Source organism: Eucyclogobius newberryi, unplaced genomic scaffold (assembly GCF_026437365.1).
Source record: "Eucyclogobius newberryi isolate DKJ021-1_F unplaced genomic scaffold, fEucNew1.0.hap1 SCAF_19, whole genome shotgun sequence".
Taxonomy (NCBI): Eukaryota; Metazoa; Chordata; class Actinopteri; order Gobiiformes; family Gobiidae; genus Eucyclogobius; species Eucyclogobius newberryi.
The window spans coordinates 33,842,838-33,862,752 of NW_027315823.1; the positions used below are offsets into that span (position 1 = coordinate 33,842,838).

General features: G+C 39.0%; 2 protein-coding genes across 2 annotated transcripts in view; both read right to left on the bottom strand.

The window, feature by feature from the left end:
- LOC140366076 (activin receptor type-1B-like) overlaps positions 1 to 1,808 on the bottom strand; it is a 12,976-nt gene extending 11,168 nt beyond the window's left edge. Inside the window, exon 1 of the mRNA XM_072452744.1 lies at positions 1,650 to 1,808. Coding sequence (XP_072308845.1) covers positions 1,650 to 1,743 — 94 coding nt within the window. The 5' untranslated portion in view covers positions 1,744 to 1,808. The remainder of the gene's footprint in view (positions 1 to 1,649) is intronic.
- Positions 1,809 to 6,219: 4,411 nt separating this feature from the next.
- Positions 6,220 to 17,015, bottom strand: ankrd33ab (ankyrin repeat domain 33Ab). Its single transcript, XM_072452745.1, has 4 exons — positions 16,666 to 17,015; positions 13,293 to 13,422; positions 11,910 to 12,050; positions 6,220 to 7,256 (listed from the first exon to the last, which is right to left on the bottom strand). Exons 1-4 carry the CDS (start codon positions 16,927 to 16,929, stop codon positions 6,427 to 6,429), a joined length of 1,365 nt encoding a protein of 454 aa, XP_072308846.1. The 5' UTR covers positions 16,930 to 17,015; the 3' UTR covers positions 6,220 to 6,426.
- Positions 17,016 to 19,915: the final 2,900 nt, after the last annotated feature.

The window sequence follows — 19,915 nt, forward strand, 5'->3', positions numbered from 1 at the left end:
GTTTTTAACCAAGACGTTTACCAAGTGATTAAATAACCGTCTGGAGATCAAAAGACAATGATAATCTTGATCATCTTGAAACTCGTTACATTGTCTAGGAGTGAGGAAAATATGCAATTTGGAAAATTGCAAATCCCCCAGTGAGTTTCTGGCAACATTTTGTGGTTTTGACTCATTCAAAGCAACACCTTCTTCGTACAAGCTGCTGTTCAGTGACGATCACGGAACAATGCAGCCACAAACATAAAAGATGTCTTGACCTCGGGAAAAAATAAGAATGTTTCTATTTGTGAAGCAAATAGTATATGTTCCCTAGACTGGGACACTCAGATCAGAACATATGCCATATTGAAGAACAAAAACAAGAAAATTGACCGTTTTTGGCGAAATCAGCAACAAAAGGAAGCTGAAAACCTTGAAAATGTTAACAATAATTAAGAAAATATGGTCAATTTGCAGGATTAACTTTGCATAATTGTATACGTCCAGAACAAGGAATATGAAATACTACTTAAGGTACATTATGTAACACTTCTGGCATGTGATTCGCCACCTCCTTGTGCCCATGGAGCTGTATTGCTTGTCTGGAATGTTTTTATTTATTTATTTAAGGACATAGCATTAACATTGGACGGACCAGATGCAATGTTTTAGCAGATGTGTAGCAGAATATGCTAATTTTCAACACCTGTCCATTGGGCCAATTTAGAGTTGCCAATTTTTACCTAACACATGCATGTCTTTGGACAGTGGGAGGAAGCCGGAGTACCCGGAGAGAACCCACGGTAACACGGGGAGGACATGCAGACTCCACCCAGAGAGATCATGTGATGTTGGTCTGGCCCAGGAATCGAACCCATGATCGCTAACCGCCTTTGCCACCGTGCACCCCATAGTTTTTGATGCTTTCTCACTGTGAGAGGGGTCACCTCTCTACATAATGCTATATTGTGGAACAATCACAACAGAGCAGTAAGTGTCTCCATGGTTACCAGCGGGTGATGGAGCCTTCACCAGAAAAGTTACATAGTGCACTTTTAAAGTGGGCATCTTTTTTTTCAAATGTCATTGAAATTTGTTTGCTCTTTATAAAAATGTTTCTACAGAAAGAATATATAATTAAGAGACCAAGGGACCAATAACTCTTTAAAACAAAATATTGAAATCCATTTAAGATGTATATTTTGTGGTAAATTTAGTTTCGTTTATTTAAACTTTTAGATAAATGAATTAAACGCTTATGGTAACACTCATGGAAAAATACACGTTTAGGAAAATACATGTTCTTCAGGTTCAGTTATAAATGAAAAATGATAGGGAGTTCATGGTTATAAAGTTGCTTCCTTGTTATGCAGTCAATGAGAAATGGGTTATTATTGTATGCTAGCAACATGTTATAATAGCTGTAGTTACGAGCTTTGAAACATGTATACAACACTAATGCCTCATGACATTTTCGATAAACTATTCTAATCAATATCTAAGTCTGGCAAACAAGTGACAGAGACGACTTCGTTTTAAATGGAGTGATCGATTCATTCGTTGCTATATGCTAAGCTAGGTTAACATGCTAACCCAAGCTAAATGCTAACAGTCAGAGTCGCGATGATGACAACGCGGCGGTGAAGGAAAATAAACAAATTACTCACCGTGGCAGGCTTTAAACTGGACTGCCTGCAACACCAACAACGCCACATAAATCCTGAGGTTAGCCATGATCGAGGAGGTCCCGGAGCATCGCATAAATAAAGGTGAAGTTAGCTTGGGTGAGAGGTTCCCATTGATGTGACAACCACAGAGGCGACTGTCAGAACCAGAAACCAGCTTCAGCCGCTAGGAGGCGCGATGCCCTAAAAGTTCGACATTTCGTCCAGGGGCGTCTCAAAGCTCTAATCTTAATTCATGGATGGTTAACCCTAATTTTATCCTGAATATGGAAATAATATTCTAACATTCTATGTAAAAATAAAACTAATCTTACCAAATAAACTATAACTAAACATAAACCTAATCCTAACACAAATATGATAACTAGATAATTTGCAATGGCTGAAGCCATTGCAAGAGTGTCTGCGTCTCTCCCTCTCCCTCCCTCTCTCTCCCTCTCTCTCACTCCCTCTCTCCCTCCCTCTCCTTCCCTCCCTCTTCCTCTCTCCCTCCCTCTCTCCCTCCCTCTCCCTCCCTCTCTCCCTCCCTCTCCCCCTCCCTCTCCCTCTCTCTCTCTCTCTCCCTCCCTCTCTCCCTCCCTCTCCCTCTCTCCCTCCCTCTCCCTCTCTCCCTCCCTCTCCCTCCCTCTCCCTCTCTCCCTCCCTCTCCCTCCCTCCCTCTCTCCCTCCCTCTCCCTCTCTCTCTCTCTCCCTCCCTCTCTCCCTCCCTCTCCCTCTCTCCCTCTCTCCCTCCCTCTCCCTCCCTCTCCCTCCCTCTCCCTCTCTCCCTCCCTCTCCCCCTCCCTCTCCCTCTCTCTCTCTCTCTCTCTCCCTCCCTCTCTCCCTCCCTCTCCCTCTCTCCCTCTCTCCCTCCCTCTCCCTCCCTCTCCCTCTCTCCCTCCCTCTCCCTCCCTCTCCCTCTCTCCCTCCCTCTCCCTCCCTCCCTCTCTCCCTCCCTCTCCCTCTCTCTCTCTCTCCCTCCCTCTCTCCCTCCCTCTCCCTCTCTCCCTCTCTCCCTCCCTCTCCCTCCCTCTCCCTCTCTCCCTCTCTCCCTCCCTCTCCTTCTTTCCCTCTCTCCCTCCCTCTCTCTCTCCCCCTCTCTCCCCCCCTCTCTCTCTCTCGACTGGCTCCGTCACAAAAGTCTAAAGAATAAAGCCTAAAGAATTACGCACACTCATAATTCCCTTTTATTTCACTGGGGAAAAAATACTAATACTTTTGAAAATTCTGCAAAAAGTACAAGTTGTTCAAATGTCAAAAGTAATAGCACACGTACTACTGTGAAAGCGATCATAATGAGGTATAACTTGTTGAAATCGGTTGAAGCGTTAAGTTGAAATCAGTTGAAGCGTTAAGGAGTTGAAACTGGCTAAATGGAAAATCATGGAAAATATAATAATAATAAAAAACACAACAACATATAGTGTCTGCGTGACGTCATCACGCAGACACTCAACTATGTTGTGGAAATAAACATTTGCCATTAGAAATGGAGATAAATAATAGAATGCAAAGGTCTTCCCCGGACGAAATGTCAAACTTTTAAGGAAGCCCGCAAGAGGGCAGCAAACCCAAAGCCCTTTAAAGGAAACCTATAATGCTACATTTGGTACTTGATATCGAACTATAACATAACATATTACCTAGGTAGATCACAGTTTTATATTTTGTTCATTGTAAACCACAGAATTGATCTAAAACGGCTGAATAATAGAAACTTAGAAATTGCAGAAATTAGAAGCCCCTTCACAGAGACATTTGACTGTAGGAAGCAGTCAATTTTTATATTTTTACATGTTTATATTGTTTAAAAAGTGACAGTATAGACCCTCTCATGAATGACCCGGGGTCTGAATAGTCTATTTTGGAGTAAATACAGAGAAGTGGGCCGCGATAGGGGGTAGGTGAAAACGGAAATTCTCTGAGCAACATGATTACTCAAACTTGCATGAATCAATACAACTTTGAGTAAGTTTATGATGAAGGAATAGTTTTTCGCCACGGTATAACAGTGTTCCCTCATCATTTACTCATTGTATGTTGCATGGTATTCCGATTGATTCATGCATGAAAATCGTTAGTATTAAGTATTGACCATGCATTTGATGCTTGGATGCTCAGAACATTTCAGTTTTCACCTACCCTCTATCACTGCCCACTGCTTTTTTCCCAAGGATTCACACTGAAAAATGGATTCAAATATGTAACACAGCCATTTTCAACAGTAAAACATGGAAATTAAAATCTACTGATTGCTACTATAAAATGCAACTATAAAGAGGAGGCATTTATCAGTCCATGGACTTATTTCTATTATTAGTTTTAGGTCAAAATTGTGTAAATGTGTGAAGTTAACACATTGTAAGTTTGCATTCACTTTCATTTTGTCAAAGAAATAATTGAAACAAAAAAGTCCCAAACATAATGAATGACAAATTATGTTGTTCAGTACAGGCCTATGGTCTTTATTTTATATTGCCTGGTAATTTTGCCAAGTAATGAATAACTGAAATGCAATATACTAAACATTTACAGTATTTTACAGTCAGATATCCCATCGGAATATATGGCAACAGGCCTACTATGTACAAACATGTTGGCAATCTCAATAAATATAGAGTAGAACTCTCTGTGCAACATTCGATTTATCAAAATAAATACAGTAGGTCCTTTCCTCCTACTGGATCTGGAACTGCTGCAACACAGTGATTTAACCCAACTAATGCAGTGAGTGGCTTCTCATTTCTGAAACAACCATGTGGAAATATGTCGGCGTAATCCCTCATTCGTCCAGGCGTGTTCCATAGTAGAAAAAAGCTTCAGTTGTAGTCATCTGGACTCAGTTAGAAAAAATAGACGTTTCGACTCTCATCCAAGAGTCATTGTCAATAAAAGAATTTATGTTGTTGTTGTGGTTGTTGTTGTTGTTTTATAGATCGAGAACTCCGATATTAATACTGTTCTGTGGTAAGACCCGCCCATTGGGTGGAGCCTCCTGAAGTAGAAGGAGTTATTTGTTTCAACAGAAACAAACAACTCATTGGATCGAATAACCTACATTGCTCTGTTTTTGAGTCGACAATGGCCTAAGGACAAGTTGCCGACTCAAAAACAGAGGAATGTAGTTTATTCGATCCAATGCAGTGAAGAAAGCTGTAAAAAACGGTACATAGGTGAGACAAAACAGCCTCTACACAAGAGGCTTTATCAGCACAGAAGAAATACAAGTTCAGGACCTCAGAGTGCCGTGCATCTCCATCTTGAAGCCTCTAATCACTCGTTTGAAGACGGTGAGGTGAAGGTTTTAAGCAGGGAGAAAATATGGTTTGAAAGAGGAGTCAAGGAAGCTATTTTTGTTAAAAAAGAAAGACCTTCTTTAAACAGAAATGGAGGGCTAAGATTCAATCTTCCTGGTATCTATAATGGAATACTGAACCCCTGGAAAGGTAGAGGACCAGGACCAGGACACTTAGATGCTAATCAGGTACTCAGGGTGGTTGAGCCAGGGTCTCACAAAGACAAAGAGGATTCTAATAGGCCATTAAGATTCTGAATAGGCTAGCTCGGTAGATACAAGGGGGGAGTTTCTGTTGAAACAAACAACTCTTTCTACTTCAGGAAGGCTCCTCCCAATGGGCGGGTCTTACCACAGAACAGTATTAATATCGGAGTTCTCGATCTAAATTCTTTTATTGACAATGACTCTTGGATGAGAGTCGAAACGTCTATTTTTTTCTAACTGAGTCCAGATGACTACAACTGAAGCTTTTTTCAACCATGTGGAAAGACAAATAGAGAAGTGTTTGAGAAGGGTCAAATGATTGGCATCGAGCAGAGAAAACATCTAAGCAGAAGCAGACACTAATATACTATAGATCTGAGAGTGTTTGGGAGTGGGACGAGCTAGTTTGTGCATTGGTCACTCTCTCACATCATCAATACAAGATCTGTGTGAAAATTATGCAACACTGGATGGAAATAAATATTTTTATGTTGTAGAAGCTTATTGAAACTATGCCACAGCGAATATTTGCTGTAATAAAAGCTAAAGGAGGTTCTACCAAATATTAGTGTGTTGTATACATTATGTAAGTGCATGATCATTATTAGGCTCTGCACTGGGCCAGCCTCAGTGTCGGATAAAATTGCGACTCTGAGAGTTTTGCTAAATGTCTCTCCCCACTCTTCACCTCCATTTCACACTATAAATTATAATCCAGCAGCAGTATATTGAGGATTTACATAATTACAGGGATTTTATATGGATTTTGTGAATCAAAATATAACATTTTGTCTTGTTGATGACTGATTTTAAAATCCTAGGCCCTGAAATGTATGTTAGGTTATAGTAAACTAAATAACTTTTCACTTTTGTAAAACTAGTAACAAAATGTATTTAAATGGGATATAAAATCATTTGTTGCATAGTTGTGAATTTACAGACATATTTTTAGCCTAATTGCTGTTCTATTTCCATGTTATTTTATTTATTTGAGACGGGGACGGTGCACAATATACATTAACCTTATCAGGAGAGATGCATTGTAGTTTACTCATTAGTCTGTTCAAAAGGACAAATCTGATACCCTGAGCACAAACTGGGACTGACACATGGGCACACAGCCTTGGGCAGTGCAGAAAAGAAAATATTTGGAAATATCTGCAACATTTTCAATATCAAACCAATACCAACATCTGGAAAAACCAACATCTTCTATGCAATATTTGAACCCATATGTCACCCATCCCTCTCATTATATACAGTTTTACAAGTGTCCACTTATTTCTTGCTCTTATTACTCTCCTTTTGTTTGGATTGCTCCTTTTTCTGCCTCTCTGCCTCCTCTTTCTTCTTTTTCTCTTCTCTTTTTCTCTCCTCTCTCTCCTCTTTATATTTCCAATTTGGTGGCTCCAGTAAACGCTTATCCTTTTTCTTTTTCTTCTTCTTTTTAGGCGTGTTCTCGACAGGCCTGCTCACGCTAATATTCGGAATACAACCAGACGGAAAAATGCTATTTCTTCGAGCCATACTGCGAGGGATGAAGGCAGAAGTGACTTTATCAGAGGCCATAGACAGCATACTACCTCGCCTATCCCCGTTTGCACAACACTTTGTCACGATAGACTCCGCAGATTGAATTGACGGTGTCATTTGTGATATTGTGTGGCATACGGTCATCATTTCCAAGTCTTTTTTGTTATGTTTTTTCACCAGATCAGGCACAGCAAGTCGCTTTTTCCCAGCTTGAGGAGGGCTGGTTGGGCAAAGAGGTCGACATCCAGTTGTAACCAGTGGACTGTGTATACTTGTCATGATCCTAACCATGTGGTCCATTACTCCATTGTCTTTCGGATCATGAGGTAACCTAAATCCAAACTTATTTATTAAACTTTGAGTGAGTTTTTGCGTTGGACTCCTCTCAGCCATTGCTCTAGCAACTCTTTCCTTCAAATCGGGCCACTCCGGGACAAAATTCTCACAGAATTGTTCAGCTTTTGGTCGTAAATTTAGGCGTCTGAAGCGATTCAAGGTCTCATAGCGGCCAGTTTTGAGGGCCCACTCCTGAGCACATTTTCCTTTGGTGGAGTCTGTGGCGTGAAGATTAGCTCCTAAAAAACAACAACAAAAAACAATAAGGGTTGGTTATTAGTTATTGAAGTATTTAGATATATATTTTTACAGGTGTAGAATTTGCTGATACCCCTGGTGGCAAAAGACCTTATTCCTGGAAAACTGTATACAAGTATAGTGGTTCTCAAACTTTTCACATCAAGTATCACCTAAGAAAATATTTTTGGGGGAAAACCATAATAGGGTTAAACCAGGTCTAAAGGTCAACATCATTGTTACAGAAGATCTAAACAAGGACTGACAAAGGAGGAGAAAATGTACATAACATTTATTCTAAATTAGTTAATATAAACACTAAAGAGGAGTGCCTGTACCACCAGAACAAGCTGGCGTACCACAGGTGAAAACCACTGCACTGGCACATTCAGAAGAGAACAAAGTCAGATTGGTGCCGATCCTGAATGCTCACACTTACACTGTACCATGGTAATTAAGAAAAGAATCCTGTTTACTGAAGCAAAACGACAATAATTTAAATGTGCTTAGATGTATAGTACTGTATTGACTGTACTGCATTGCAGCCACATTTATATGTATGACATCATAAGATATTAGTTGGATCGTGACTTGGATCTTGATAGCTCACAAGATCAATCTGCTCCACAAACTTGTTGTGATCTTATGTCTTAAAGTTCTTTCAACGTCTTTGGAGTTGAATATGGGCACCACAAAATATTGTGCTAACATAGAGATGTTGATTACAGAGCTATTAACCCTAAACCAGCGCTACAAAACAGTTAAACGGCAAGTTCCACAAGGAAACATGTCCTACTCAGTGAAACTATAGAGATTATTGAAAGCGATGATGAGCGAGATGTCATGTGAACGCAATTAAATGTGTATTGCACCGATGGGTTTATAAAAACAAAATGTGTGAAGGTGAAGAGGAAAAGGTCAAACTTGATCATAGAGCATATATGTCACATAGTCACTGTAGTGATTGCTATATGGTTTAAATTTAACCTAGACTTAAATAGCCAAGGAATCTTCTAATCTTCACACAAGTCGAGTAAGTCTCAGATTATTGTAGTTAAGATGAGATAATGTCCGTCACTGCAGCGTCACTGCAGGAGAGAGACAGAGCATCAAATGTATAAGGGTCAGCGCACATGAACCCGGGCTATAATTATATGAGTATTGAGCTAAAGTCAAAAGTCAGAGGAAAAATAACTGCTTATCTCATACAGCAGAGGTTCCTGAACTTTTCACAGCAAGTAAAATATTTGCCTTTACAAGTACTAAGTACAAAGTATTAAATAAATATAAAAATTCTAGAAATTGAGAAGAATCCATGTCCAGAACCGTAGAGAACCACTGTCATAGTGTAATGGTGCTACCACTGGCTTTAATATTGGGGACATCTAATTATTCTAATTGAACATAGTGAGTGTTTTCATGTTGGGTTTTACTTGTAAAAATGATGTACAATCCATGGGTTTCAAAGTGATGGAGATCAAGCACCGTTGCTATTGCAATAAACAATTCAAAAGAAAATATTGTATCTTTTGAAAAGGCAAAATTCATATCAGATACATAAACACGAATCTGAAACTCATGAATAGAAGTTTGCATCAATTTTGTGTTGACTATTTTTTAAAATAAATGTAATAAATTTAGTATTTTTTTTCCCATGAAGGCGAACAGGAAGTGAGAGCGGAAGTGAAAGATGTAAACATAAGCTTTTCAGAATGGCGCCGTAAACAAGCTTTCTGACTGTGGCTCGTGGAACTATTATCGTGGCTCTATTAAATATTTCTAATGCGAAAGCGGCTTGAGGAAAGGTTTTGTTTCGGGTCAGATGTGAACTTTAAAGTCCAGCCATAAAGAAACGAATCTATGGTCGATTCGGACTAGGACTAACTAACCCAGGACTAAACCTAAACCAGTTGTAAAATGTGTCGTGTCCCAGCGCAGTTGAAAGAGTTGCTAAAGCAGCGCCTGTGTGCGGCGGCGGAGGAAATTTTCTCGCTTTTTGAGAAAACGCTGACAGAGTATGAAGAAGAGGACGAGAGACAGCGGGCTCTGCTGGAGCAGCTGCTGCGGCGGCCCAGTGTCCTCCACGACACAGACACAGGTCCACACGTCCAGGGTAAGCACAGGCTGCTACGTGCGCTTTGCACGAGACAGTGTGCTTTTTCAAAGTGTGCTTACAAAAACAGCCGTTTCTCTTCAGGGTGGCATTTCATAGCAAGCAGGGATTTTCCGTTTTTATTCCTTAAAATTGGAATTTAGAGTTTTTCATTTTCGAATATTTACAGATTATGGGTGGTGGGGATAGGGGGTAAGTTAAAACAGACATTTTCTGAGCACTTGAGCCTCAGTTGCAGTGGCCTACAGAATAAACTCAAACATGTATGAATCAATCCAAACACAACTTTGATTCAACAAATGATGAGGAAACACTGTTATAACAAGGTTAAAAAGTTAATTTTCCCCCCATTAAACTGTCTAAACCTGTGTTCTAGCCAAAAGCAGTGCCATTGAATCGACTCGCATTGAAGAAATTGAGGAATTCTGTTGCGAATTGTGAATGCAAAGACAGACAGTTTTGTGTTGTGTTCCAGATACTGAGGAGATGGCTCTGAAAACCACAGAGGATGAGCTATGGACCCAACCATATGAACAGACAGAGGGCTGTCCAGAATCTGGGCACCCGGAGCCAGCAGCACCACTGTCTCCTCCAGGAGGCCCTCAACTCCACCAGGACAAACCTTTAACTCACTCTGACTCTGATGAAAATGAACAAGGTATTGAAGCGCAGCACAATTTGTGTTGGGTTTGTGGCAAATCTTATAAGTGGAAGACTGGGTTAACGAAACATATGAAAACCCACACAGGTGAGAAACCTTTCAGCTGTTCTGACTGTGGGAAAAGATTTGTTCATAAAACTGAGCTCTGCAGTCACATGTTTGTTCACAAAAGTCCCATCACTGTAAAGATTCAGACTCCAGCCACTGAGCCACAAGGGGGCAGCACTAAAGCGAAACAGACTCCGGGCGATTCATGCAGGAGCTGCTCTATCTGTGGTAAAGAGTTCCCTTGGACTTCTTTGTTGCGGCAGCACATGGTATCTCACAGTAATGAAAGGCCTTTCAGCTGTTCAGTATGTGAGAAGACATTTAAATCCAAACGCGGGCTCAACGATCACATGCTGTTAGTTCATAAAATTCTGATAATTCCAGAAAACACAGGGACAGCTAATGTGCCACAAGGGGACAGCCTTCTGGTGAAACAAAACTGTGGTGAGATTTCAAAAGCCTGCTCAATCTGTGGTAAAGAGTTCTTTAGGAACAGTCTCTTAAAGCAACACATGAGATGTCACAGCAAGGAACGACTTTTCAGTTGTTCAGTTTGTGGGAAGTCATGCAAAAGTAAATCTGATCTTTATGCACACATGTTTGTTCATAAAAATAAGACCATTCAAGAAATCACAAGTGCATCAAACCCCTGCTCGATCTGTGGTAAAGAGTTCCGTTTGACTTATCTCCTGCACAGACACATGAAATCTCACAGCGACGAGAGACCTTTCAGCTGTTCCGTCTGTGGGAAGACATTTAAAAAGAAAACTGGGCTTTATAGTCATATGTTTGTTCATAAAACTTGGACCGTTCCAGAAAACACAAGCGCATCGAGTGAGCCACAAGGCGGCAGTAGTACGATGGAACCAACTCAAGGCAAGGCTCCAATCGTCTGTGTAGTCTGCGGTAAACTGTTCCCTTGGCGTGGCTGCCTGCGGAAGCACATGATGACTCACACGGGAGAGAAGCCTTTCAGCTGTTCGATCTGTGGGAAGAGTTTTAACCGGAATTCCAGACTCCATCTTCACATGGCCATTCATAACAGGGCCAGGCCTTCCAGGTGCTCACGAGAACCTACACATGAACTGGATGCAAAAACAGAGAAAAAAAGAAAGTGGACAAGAACAGGCCAGGACTAAACCAAACCTTTTGGACTCGGTCTAGTGCAAGTGGAGTAGACAAAGGGTGACCAGCTATATTTCTGAAATCTCCGTTGGTGTTCATGTTTGTAAAGATGATGCTGCACATTCATTTCTTGCATGGATCTCATAGGAAAGAAAATATTGATCTGTGTTGTCCAGAGCAGGTGCCTGAACATAAGATTATAATGGCATAAGATTAAGACTATACTTAAACCAACAACAATCGATTATACATTTCTGAAATACTCAGACCAGGCCATGCCACGTTCAAAGTAAATAATCTTTCTAATCCGATGCTCAGTTCAACATTGAAGTGCATATGACAGGTTGGACTAGATGAATGATGAAGTTTATATTAATAATTGTTGTACTTTGTGGTTGGACATGGGCAGCAGAGGAACATTTTGTTTGGATTAGATGGATGTTTTTTAATCCATTTTATCCACTTTATTTCTATAGCACATTTTACAAACGAAGATAACAAAGACAATTGTTAACACAGTAAATAAAAAGCATAAAAGTGAATTAGTATAAAAATTGTTTGCTTGTCTCTATAACTGTTATAAGTTCCTGATTTATGACTGGTTTATTAAGTTATAGATTTGTATAGTTGCCTACTAATAAAGTGGCCAGTGAGTCTATTGTATTTCCAGTTTAGGGTTAAATTTAGTCTCGTTCAAACTTTACTCGCCTGCCATGACCAGTGCTGCTACGATATCGTCTCTGCCGGTGATCGTGGCTTTGATCAGAGCCGTGAAGCCGCGCATGTCTTTCACTTCGATGTCCAGTTCTGGATAGTAGTTCAGAAGGTACATCACCGTGTTCACGTGACCTAAGGAGGAGGAAAATAGTTTAGTTCAAGGTAAGGATCCCGAGATTATTAGGTTAATCGATAAGCGTGATTATTCAAGTTACAAATAATTATAAGAACCAAAAAATTAATAATTGTGGCAATTTTAGAAGCAAAATTAAGTATTTTTTGTTCAATATACAGCCCAACAATAGATGTAATTGTAAAGCACTTTTTTATCTGGCTGTTTATGTCACATATGTACAGGTAGTTAATGTTTGTTAATCATTGACTGAGGTTCAGGTGGACCACGCCTCAACCTCCTCCTCCTCCTCCTCCCGCAACCACACCTCCATTCTTTAACCACACCTCTAATTACCTAGAAGCCTATCCCAGCATATCTGGTTATATTTATTTTAAATCAACATAAAGGTGACAATATATTTATAACAGTTTTTTTATTTTCAAGCAGTGTGCCGCGGAACAAGGATTGCCTGGTGTAAAAAAAAAAGAGTTAATTTTATGTAATATTGGGGCATTTTGGAGTGTCCTGAGCAAATGTGTGATCCCGAATAGACACTAGAACAACCACTATTGCAAAGAGACGCAAACAATGACACAGATATTTATTACTCTCTATTATTCTCAACTATTAACAAAAGTGTGCTGTGATTCAAAACACTACTTTAGCTTCAAATTTAAAAAAAAAAAAAAATCCTATAATACTTCACTTTTATATAATATGTAGATTTATAACATGCTTTTAAACCTCCCAACATTGACACTAGCCATTCTGTTTTTTCTTCAACTCAAAGTAATTTTAATTTCTCTTTTTACTGAGCAGAAAATCATGACAAATTGAAAAGACACAACCAGATCATGAACAATGAGGCATAAAGTGGCATGTGCCTCCACCAGAAATGTTACATTGTGCAGCTTTAATATCAAATTAAAACCTTTTTTCTGAAACCAAATAAATTATCTGTTTTTACTTTATAACGCTGAATGTGTTTCAATTATAAATATTGTGTTTGCTTTCAGAGATTGCAGCTTTCACTTTCCTTTGTTTAGTTTTCCTAATATTAACTTCCTATTATTGTAAAGCACGTTTAGTTGTTGTTTGCTCAAAAATAAATTGCCTTAAAATGCTTGAAACAGAACAAGCTTCATTGCCATTGTCTTTAAAAAAAATACACAATGAAGTGAACCAAAACTCAAAAATATCACGAATGAAACATAAGAGACTGAAACTAATAGACAATAGCACACATTCACGTGACTCACCCGCCTGCGACGCGATCATCAGAGCCGTGTTTCCTTCTTTGTCCTGGAGGTTCACGTCTAAAAAGGGACAGCCGTGAAGAGCGTGCACAATGTCAATGTAGCCTTTACAACACGCCACCATCAAACCGCTCTGTGAAGGGGAACAACGAGAGAAATGCTCAACTAGGCCTTTGGCTCATTTATTTATGACTAATATAAGCGTATATAAATGTATTCTAGACCACAGACTGGGCCATGTGCTGAGAGAAGAGGTTTCATAACTTAGACAAAGCAACATTTGTATGACAAGTTTAGTGTGTTTGATGAAAGCGCCATCACTTTAGCTTCATTTGGGATAACGTGACAATCAAATTTCTCAATCTAAACAACAAATCAATGAACTGAGAGAATAATTGCTAGATTAATTGATAACAAAAAATAAATTAGTTGCAGCAGATAATTATTTTGTATTACGGATTTCATTATTTTATTTTGTGACTATTTTTATGTACATTATATATCTGGTCAGATATCACCTGCGTGTACTTCTTCTTGTTATAATTGTGTTTGTGGGTTGTTACTCTTGTTGAGATGAATCTCAACACATTATATTTTACTCTCTTAGGCGGCTGCGCATGAAGATTGTCTCATAAACAGAACGTCCCGGGTCAGGTTGGAGATTGTACAAACGCAGTAAGTAAACGTGTACTTCTGATAGTGACAGTAATGAAACAAAGATTAATGATGTGGATTTTAATTATGGTTGTTGTTTATTTGCTTAAAACTCTGTGGTGGTTTAAGCTACTTCTGAAGCCACACCTGCCCTGGGGCTTACTAACAGAAACATCAATTATATTCACTGTGACCACCATCAAATACTTTCTTTGTGTCTTACGGTAGGCACTGGTTGGTCTGACCGTTCCTTAATAGTTTTAGAATGGTCTTCATCTAATAATAGAGCTAGAGCGCCACCACATTGGAATATTAAAGAAACTCTGAAGAAAGTGTATATCTTTCTTTAGATTTAGATGTGTAAAAAATTCAAAGAAAGCCTCGCACTCTCAGGATTATCTGCAACCTGAGAGCGCGATGCTTTGTTACAGTGGTCCCCAAACTACGGCCCGCGGGCCACATCCGGCCCGCTGGGCCTTTCAATCCGGCCCGCTGGGCCTTTCAATCCGGCCCGCCAAGCTTGTCCAAGTTATATTAAAAAAATAATTTAATTATTATTATTTTATTTCTTTTTCAAGCAAATGTCGGAGTCAAACTCATGATACTGTGGCTGGCCGTTCACTTTACCTTTCGCCTGTAATGCCCACATTTCCCCAAGAGATGACACTCTTCCCTCTATAAGATCTATGGCGCGCAGAAAACAAAATTCACCACAAACGGCCACTGGGGCCCATCAAGCAGGAAGCGCAAGTGTTTGACACACTGTAGATCTTGTGGACAGTAGAAGCACTGTCCAGGGGACACGTCGTGTTCTCTACATTTTTAGTTTCAAAACGCTGCGTGTTTTATTACAATCAATTTTATTCCCGCAGCGCAGGGCGGACCGCGGCCCGAGGCGCAGCGCGGGGTGCGGGCACGTTCAATAGACAACTGTGTCACTATTGTGTAAATGAGACTTTCTTGGCCAGACCTGACTCACGGGTCAAAAGACACATGTGCATCATTATCTGGACCATTTTCTGTGTATATATCTCATGTCACAGTAACACTCACTCGATGAGTATGCGCTCAGGAGCAGATGATCCTGATGTGAAGACACAGGTAAATCAGCTCACACAGAGTCTTCAAGGACAGAGAGGACACTAGAGACAGCTGTGATTTGTTCTAAAGCGGGTCTAAAGCGGACAGCGGGTGCGCCGCGTGCGCCACGAGGCCCCCGGTTTAAAAGACGCATAAAAACTGCGTTTATTTCTGTGTAAATATCTCATGTTACAACGTGGGCACCTGCGGTTTATGACAGGTGCGGCCTGTTAGTTTATGAATAATATCATCCAGAAATGGTCATGAAGTGGCACATTTTGGAGCAGTTGATGAGCATAAAGTCACAGCAAGAAGCAAAAGAAGCATCAACCTGGACGAAGTGTCCAACCACTGGAGAAGTGAGAAGGACAGAAGTGCAAAAATGTAACATTAAAGTCAAAATGTTTGCATATTCTGGTGACATTTATTAAGATTTTTTATTTATGGATATTAATCATTCCATGCTGTTACTACTAGATAATTTATGGGTAGAAGAAATGCTAATAAAAAACGGTCCAACACTCTTAAACTTAACGACTTTTATGCTTCACTGAACGAAACAAAACCTCCGGAGGACGTACAGAAGATGCTGGTCTTGTTTGGCTCGACCTACATATGTGAGACATTCAGTGTCATGAACATGAACAAAGCCCATCACAGATCCAGCTTCACTGACCAACACCAAAGGATCTATCCTGAGAATTGCCACAACAAAACTTACACCAGACTTTGATGCAAAACAGGGAGATCAACAACACTGTTCCCACTGAAATTGAAGGTCAATTTTCCTGCTGTGTTTATTCAACTGAAATGTAATTAAATTAATCATTATTTAATGCATTTGGAAAATAATTTGTACATTGAGCCTTGCATTTGTTTGCGTTGTTACAAGTTACAGGTCAAATCTTGCGTGTAATTTATAATAATTCATTCGTTCACACAAACACACCATATTTTCCTGGCCCAGCCCCTCGGACAAATTTTAGAACCCAATGTGGCCCTCGAGTCAAAAAGTTTGGGGACCACTGATTTGTTAGAATGTTTATCAAAGACACCAACATTATTTTGGGTTAAAAAGATGAAAAGGTTTCAAGCTATTTAAAATTAACATATGAAAGTAACGATGCATGTATTTAGAGTTAACTTGTTTTCAACTTGAGTTCATTTGTTTAACTGTATTATTTAGAGTCTTGATTTTCAACAGTGTGGAAAGTGACGTAGTTCAGCTTTTTTCATTTTCTGAATCTATCTTCTTCTTGATATCTGTGTATGTGTTTTGATCATAAATGTAGTTTTTACTGCCAAAGTCCTCTCCTTTGAGCCTCAGAAAACACTCCGGTCCAAATTTCCAACATTTGTGACATCATAGGTCGAGCTCTGAGATTTCAGGGGCTATTTTTAATTCTATAAGTCATCGTCAGACTTGACTGAGCATTTTTGTTGTCTCCTGTTGACTGTTGTTTCCTTCTGCAGCCAGTAGATTACAAAGCTAAACGTGACGCCTCACAGATAAAGAATGCTTTGAGTAGATTATTTTAAATTCTAAATTAAAATGTAATAAATAATTTACAAATTCTGAGATGCCAAAGACTCTGCCATGAGAATAAATGTGTTTAACTTGAACCTTTCAGTTTCTTCTTACCCATCCGTTGGCGTCCACCTCCATCACGTCCTCTCGGCTCACACCTCTCTCCAGGAGCCGCATCAGGGACAGGGGGTCATTGCGGGCACAGGCCTGATACATACGGGACGGAGGGGCCCCGTTAGCTCTCAGGGACAAGGGCCGGTCCGGCAGCACCGAGTCATCCGAGAGAATACTGTCGGAATCCGAGTCGCCTTTCAGAGAGACCTCCTCGTCCTCGCCGGGGCCTGAGCCGAGGTGTGGGTCTGCTGCTGCTCTTGCCATTTTAAAGGTTAGAATCTGACTTAAACCTTATATTTAATCTACGTTTCAAAGTGTATTTAAACAAAGATGAACGACTATATCTAATGTCGACATCCCTTCAAACATTCTAAATAGCTTTAAAAACATAACATTTTCTATAGCGATTGACTTGAAATTGAAACTTTAGATCAATAAACTATATTCAGTGTCTAAATTTTAAAAGCCCTCCTTCTTCAGAAAAAAAATATATAAAAAGGTTGGTAACAACAAAAAACCCTATGAGCAAATATAAATATTGGAGAACAAAACATGCAATTTTTAAATCAAAATGAAGTATAATCAGTATCTTGATTTAAGTAGTCTATCAATCAAACCAATTAAGAAATAAAATTATGAGCAAGCAGAAACCTTTATCCAAAAGCCTTTATAAATCAAAAAAAAAATCTAAGATATTTCTCAAAGTATACATGCAATTTCCAGGTTTCTTCCCTTAGGTTGATTAAAATGAGCTGAAGACAGTCACAAGTGCTGTCTTTAGGATTACGAGCGCTCACCTGTGTGTATGGCGAGGTGGGCGGGGCTTTTTGAGCTTTGCTGACTTAAATGGATCAGGGTCCAAAAGCCCCGCACAGGAAGTCTAAAAGAGGAACAGCCCACCTCAGAATAAACCTGTCACATGCCGACCAGCCAACACCATGTTTTGACACACTGTGTTCAGTCTGGCTCTGGCTTGAATTAAAGAAGTGACTTATTTCTTGCTGTGAATCAAATGTCATGAGTTTCCACAGTTCAAAATAAGTCTGAATGCAGTTTGATGGTTTGTATTGCCATTTGTTTTGCTGTTGATTTTTGTAAGTTTTCTGCTTTGCCTGGAATGCTCAAAATATGTATCAAAATATCAATGTCATGGCTGCTGTATCAATTTAATAATAGTATTTGCTCCTATATTTTAAGATAATTTCAGATAGTGCTACAATGTTTCTTGTTTAGAGAAACAATGGATTGAATTTATTAAATGTATTACATTTATTTATTTCATAACATAGAAAACATACAGTTAAGTAAATAAAAAGGAGCAGAAGGTAGAGCAATCTTTTATTCATTTCCCCCCTTTTCAACTCAACTGTTTAAAATTGAAATCACTGTTTGGATTATTAAAATGGAAGCTTTTCATATTATGTTTGTGCAAGTTGTGGTTTAACATAGAAATACGGCTGCATTTGCTTCTTAAAAACAGTGGAATGTCATGTGGAATATCGATTATTGCAAATCCCAGTAATTCCCAGCACTGCAATAAACCTTTCCTCCAAGCAAAACATCATGTCCATTGAGAAAGAAGCTTTCCGCTTCTATACTTCCCCTTTAATGTATTTATTGGTGATTTTCAGATTCTAAAATTGTATATTCACAAATGCAACATATAGTCCAAATTCATGAGCTCTTTGGCGAAGACTTTCTTTTTAAATTAATAATAATATATATATATATGTATATTTAAAATACTTAAATGGTTGTCTGTTGGGTAAATAAAAAATACACTGAAAATCAGACAATAAAAACACTGCATTCTATTTAGAAAAGTGAAAAACATCTCTATTTCCTCTTCGCTACTGAAGACAAAAACTCTTTTGTTATTATGTTTTTATGGATATATAGAAACTACTGAACCTGAACTGGATAAGATTTTTAATAAGGGGCAGGAGAACACAAGTATCTCCCACTTCTGTCTCTCCAACACTGAAAACCTAACATTTATTGAATGTAAATGACAGAAATGTGTGCACAAATATGAAATAAAAACATTTGTTCGCTCAACACAGACTTATTGACTGAAAGGTGTTCTTCTGAGATAAAAGTCAAATGCCAAAACTGTGGAACGTTTCAGCCAAGGCAATGATATTTCCATGGAAACGGGAAGGTGGGAAACTCTCCACCAGAAAAAGGTTCACTTTTTTGCACCTTGGACTAAACTAAACCTGAACTAAACCGTGTCATAATCAGATCTAAAATGTGACTCAGCAGTGATGGGCATGTTTCATTTTGTACTAAATTATTGCATCAGTGGAAGAGTTTTAACCTACAAACCCCAAAGTGCGCACTGCCATTATGTCCCTGAGCACGACACTTCATCCTTTTATGAATTTATGTGATGTGTTTTTTTTTTCTTTATCATGTTTCTGCGGAGAATGCCTTAACAATAAAGTTTAATTATCCACAGTAAAAGAAGCGCTGCCTAAATCAAGAGTAGGATCAACACGTACACAACTCTCTAGCTTCAGTCAAGAGATTATCTAAAGCTTATCTTTTCAGCTTTCACTGCCATGTAATTCACTGTTTGTCTTTTAACTTCGGTCTACACTGTGCTAAAACATAATGCATAAGAAATAAATTTTATCTTGCACAAACAAGTGAAGTATAAAATACCAAAATAAACTTAAACTATTATATTTCGAAATGTCACAAGACTGCCTGGTGTGTGCACAAATGGTTCAAAATCCAACTTTATTTCTGTTAAATGTTAAATCTAAGATGATAATAAATGTAAACCAAGCCACTTAATCCGATCCTATGTTTGGCCACGTGACGAGGCTCTGCAGTTTTCTTGTTGACCACTAGAGGGAAATGTTTGAATGCACGTAACATTCTGACTTTTCAATATATAAATACAGTGATTCAACATTTATTCTGTTCATTTAATTAACAGGAAGGCAAACAATAATAATACCACTTTACCAACTGCAAAACACTGGTTATTCTTGTCGTGTTTTATTGGTCAGATCTGTGGAGTGGTGGGTAAAAATACTGAAACTAAGAATATTTTATGTTAACATTTTTTTCTCCCATGTGTTTTTGTCACCTAGAAATATTAATGTAATACACTTACTTATTAAATATGTTTATGTTGAGTGAACATGTAAATTTATCTTTCTTAATTCAAGTCGTGTTAACTTTCTTTCTTTTTTGCAGTGTATGATGTTGGAGGAGTCAAAGCAGGACCCTCCGAGTC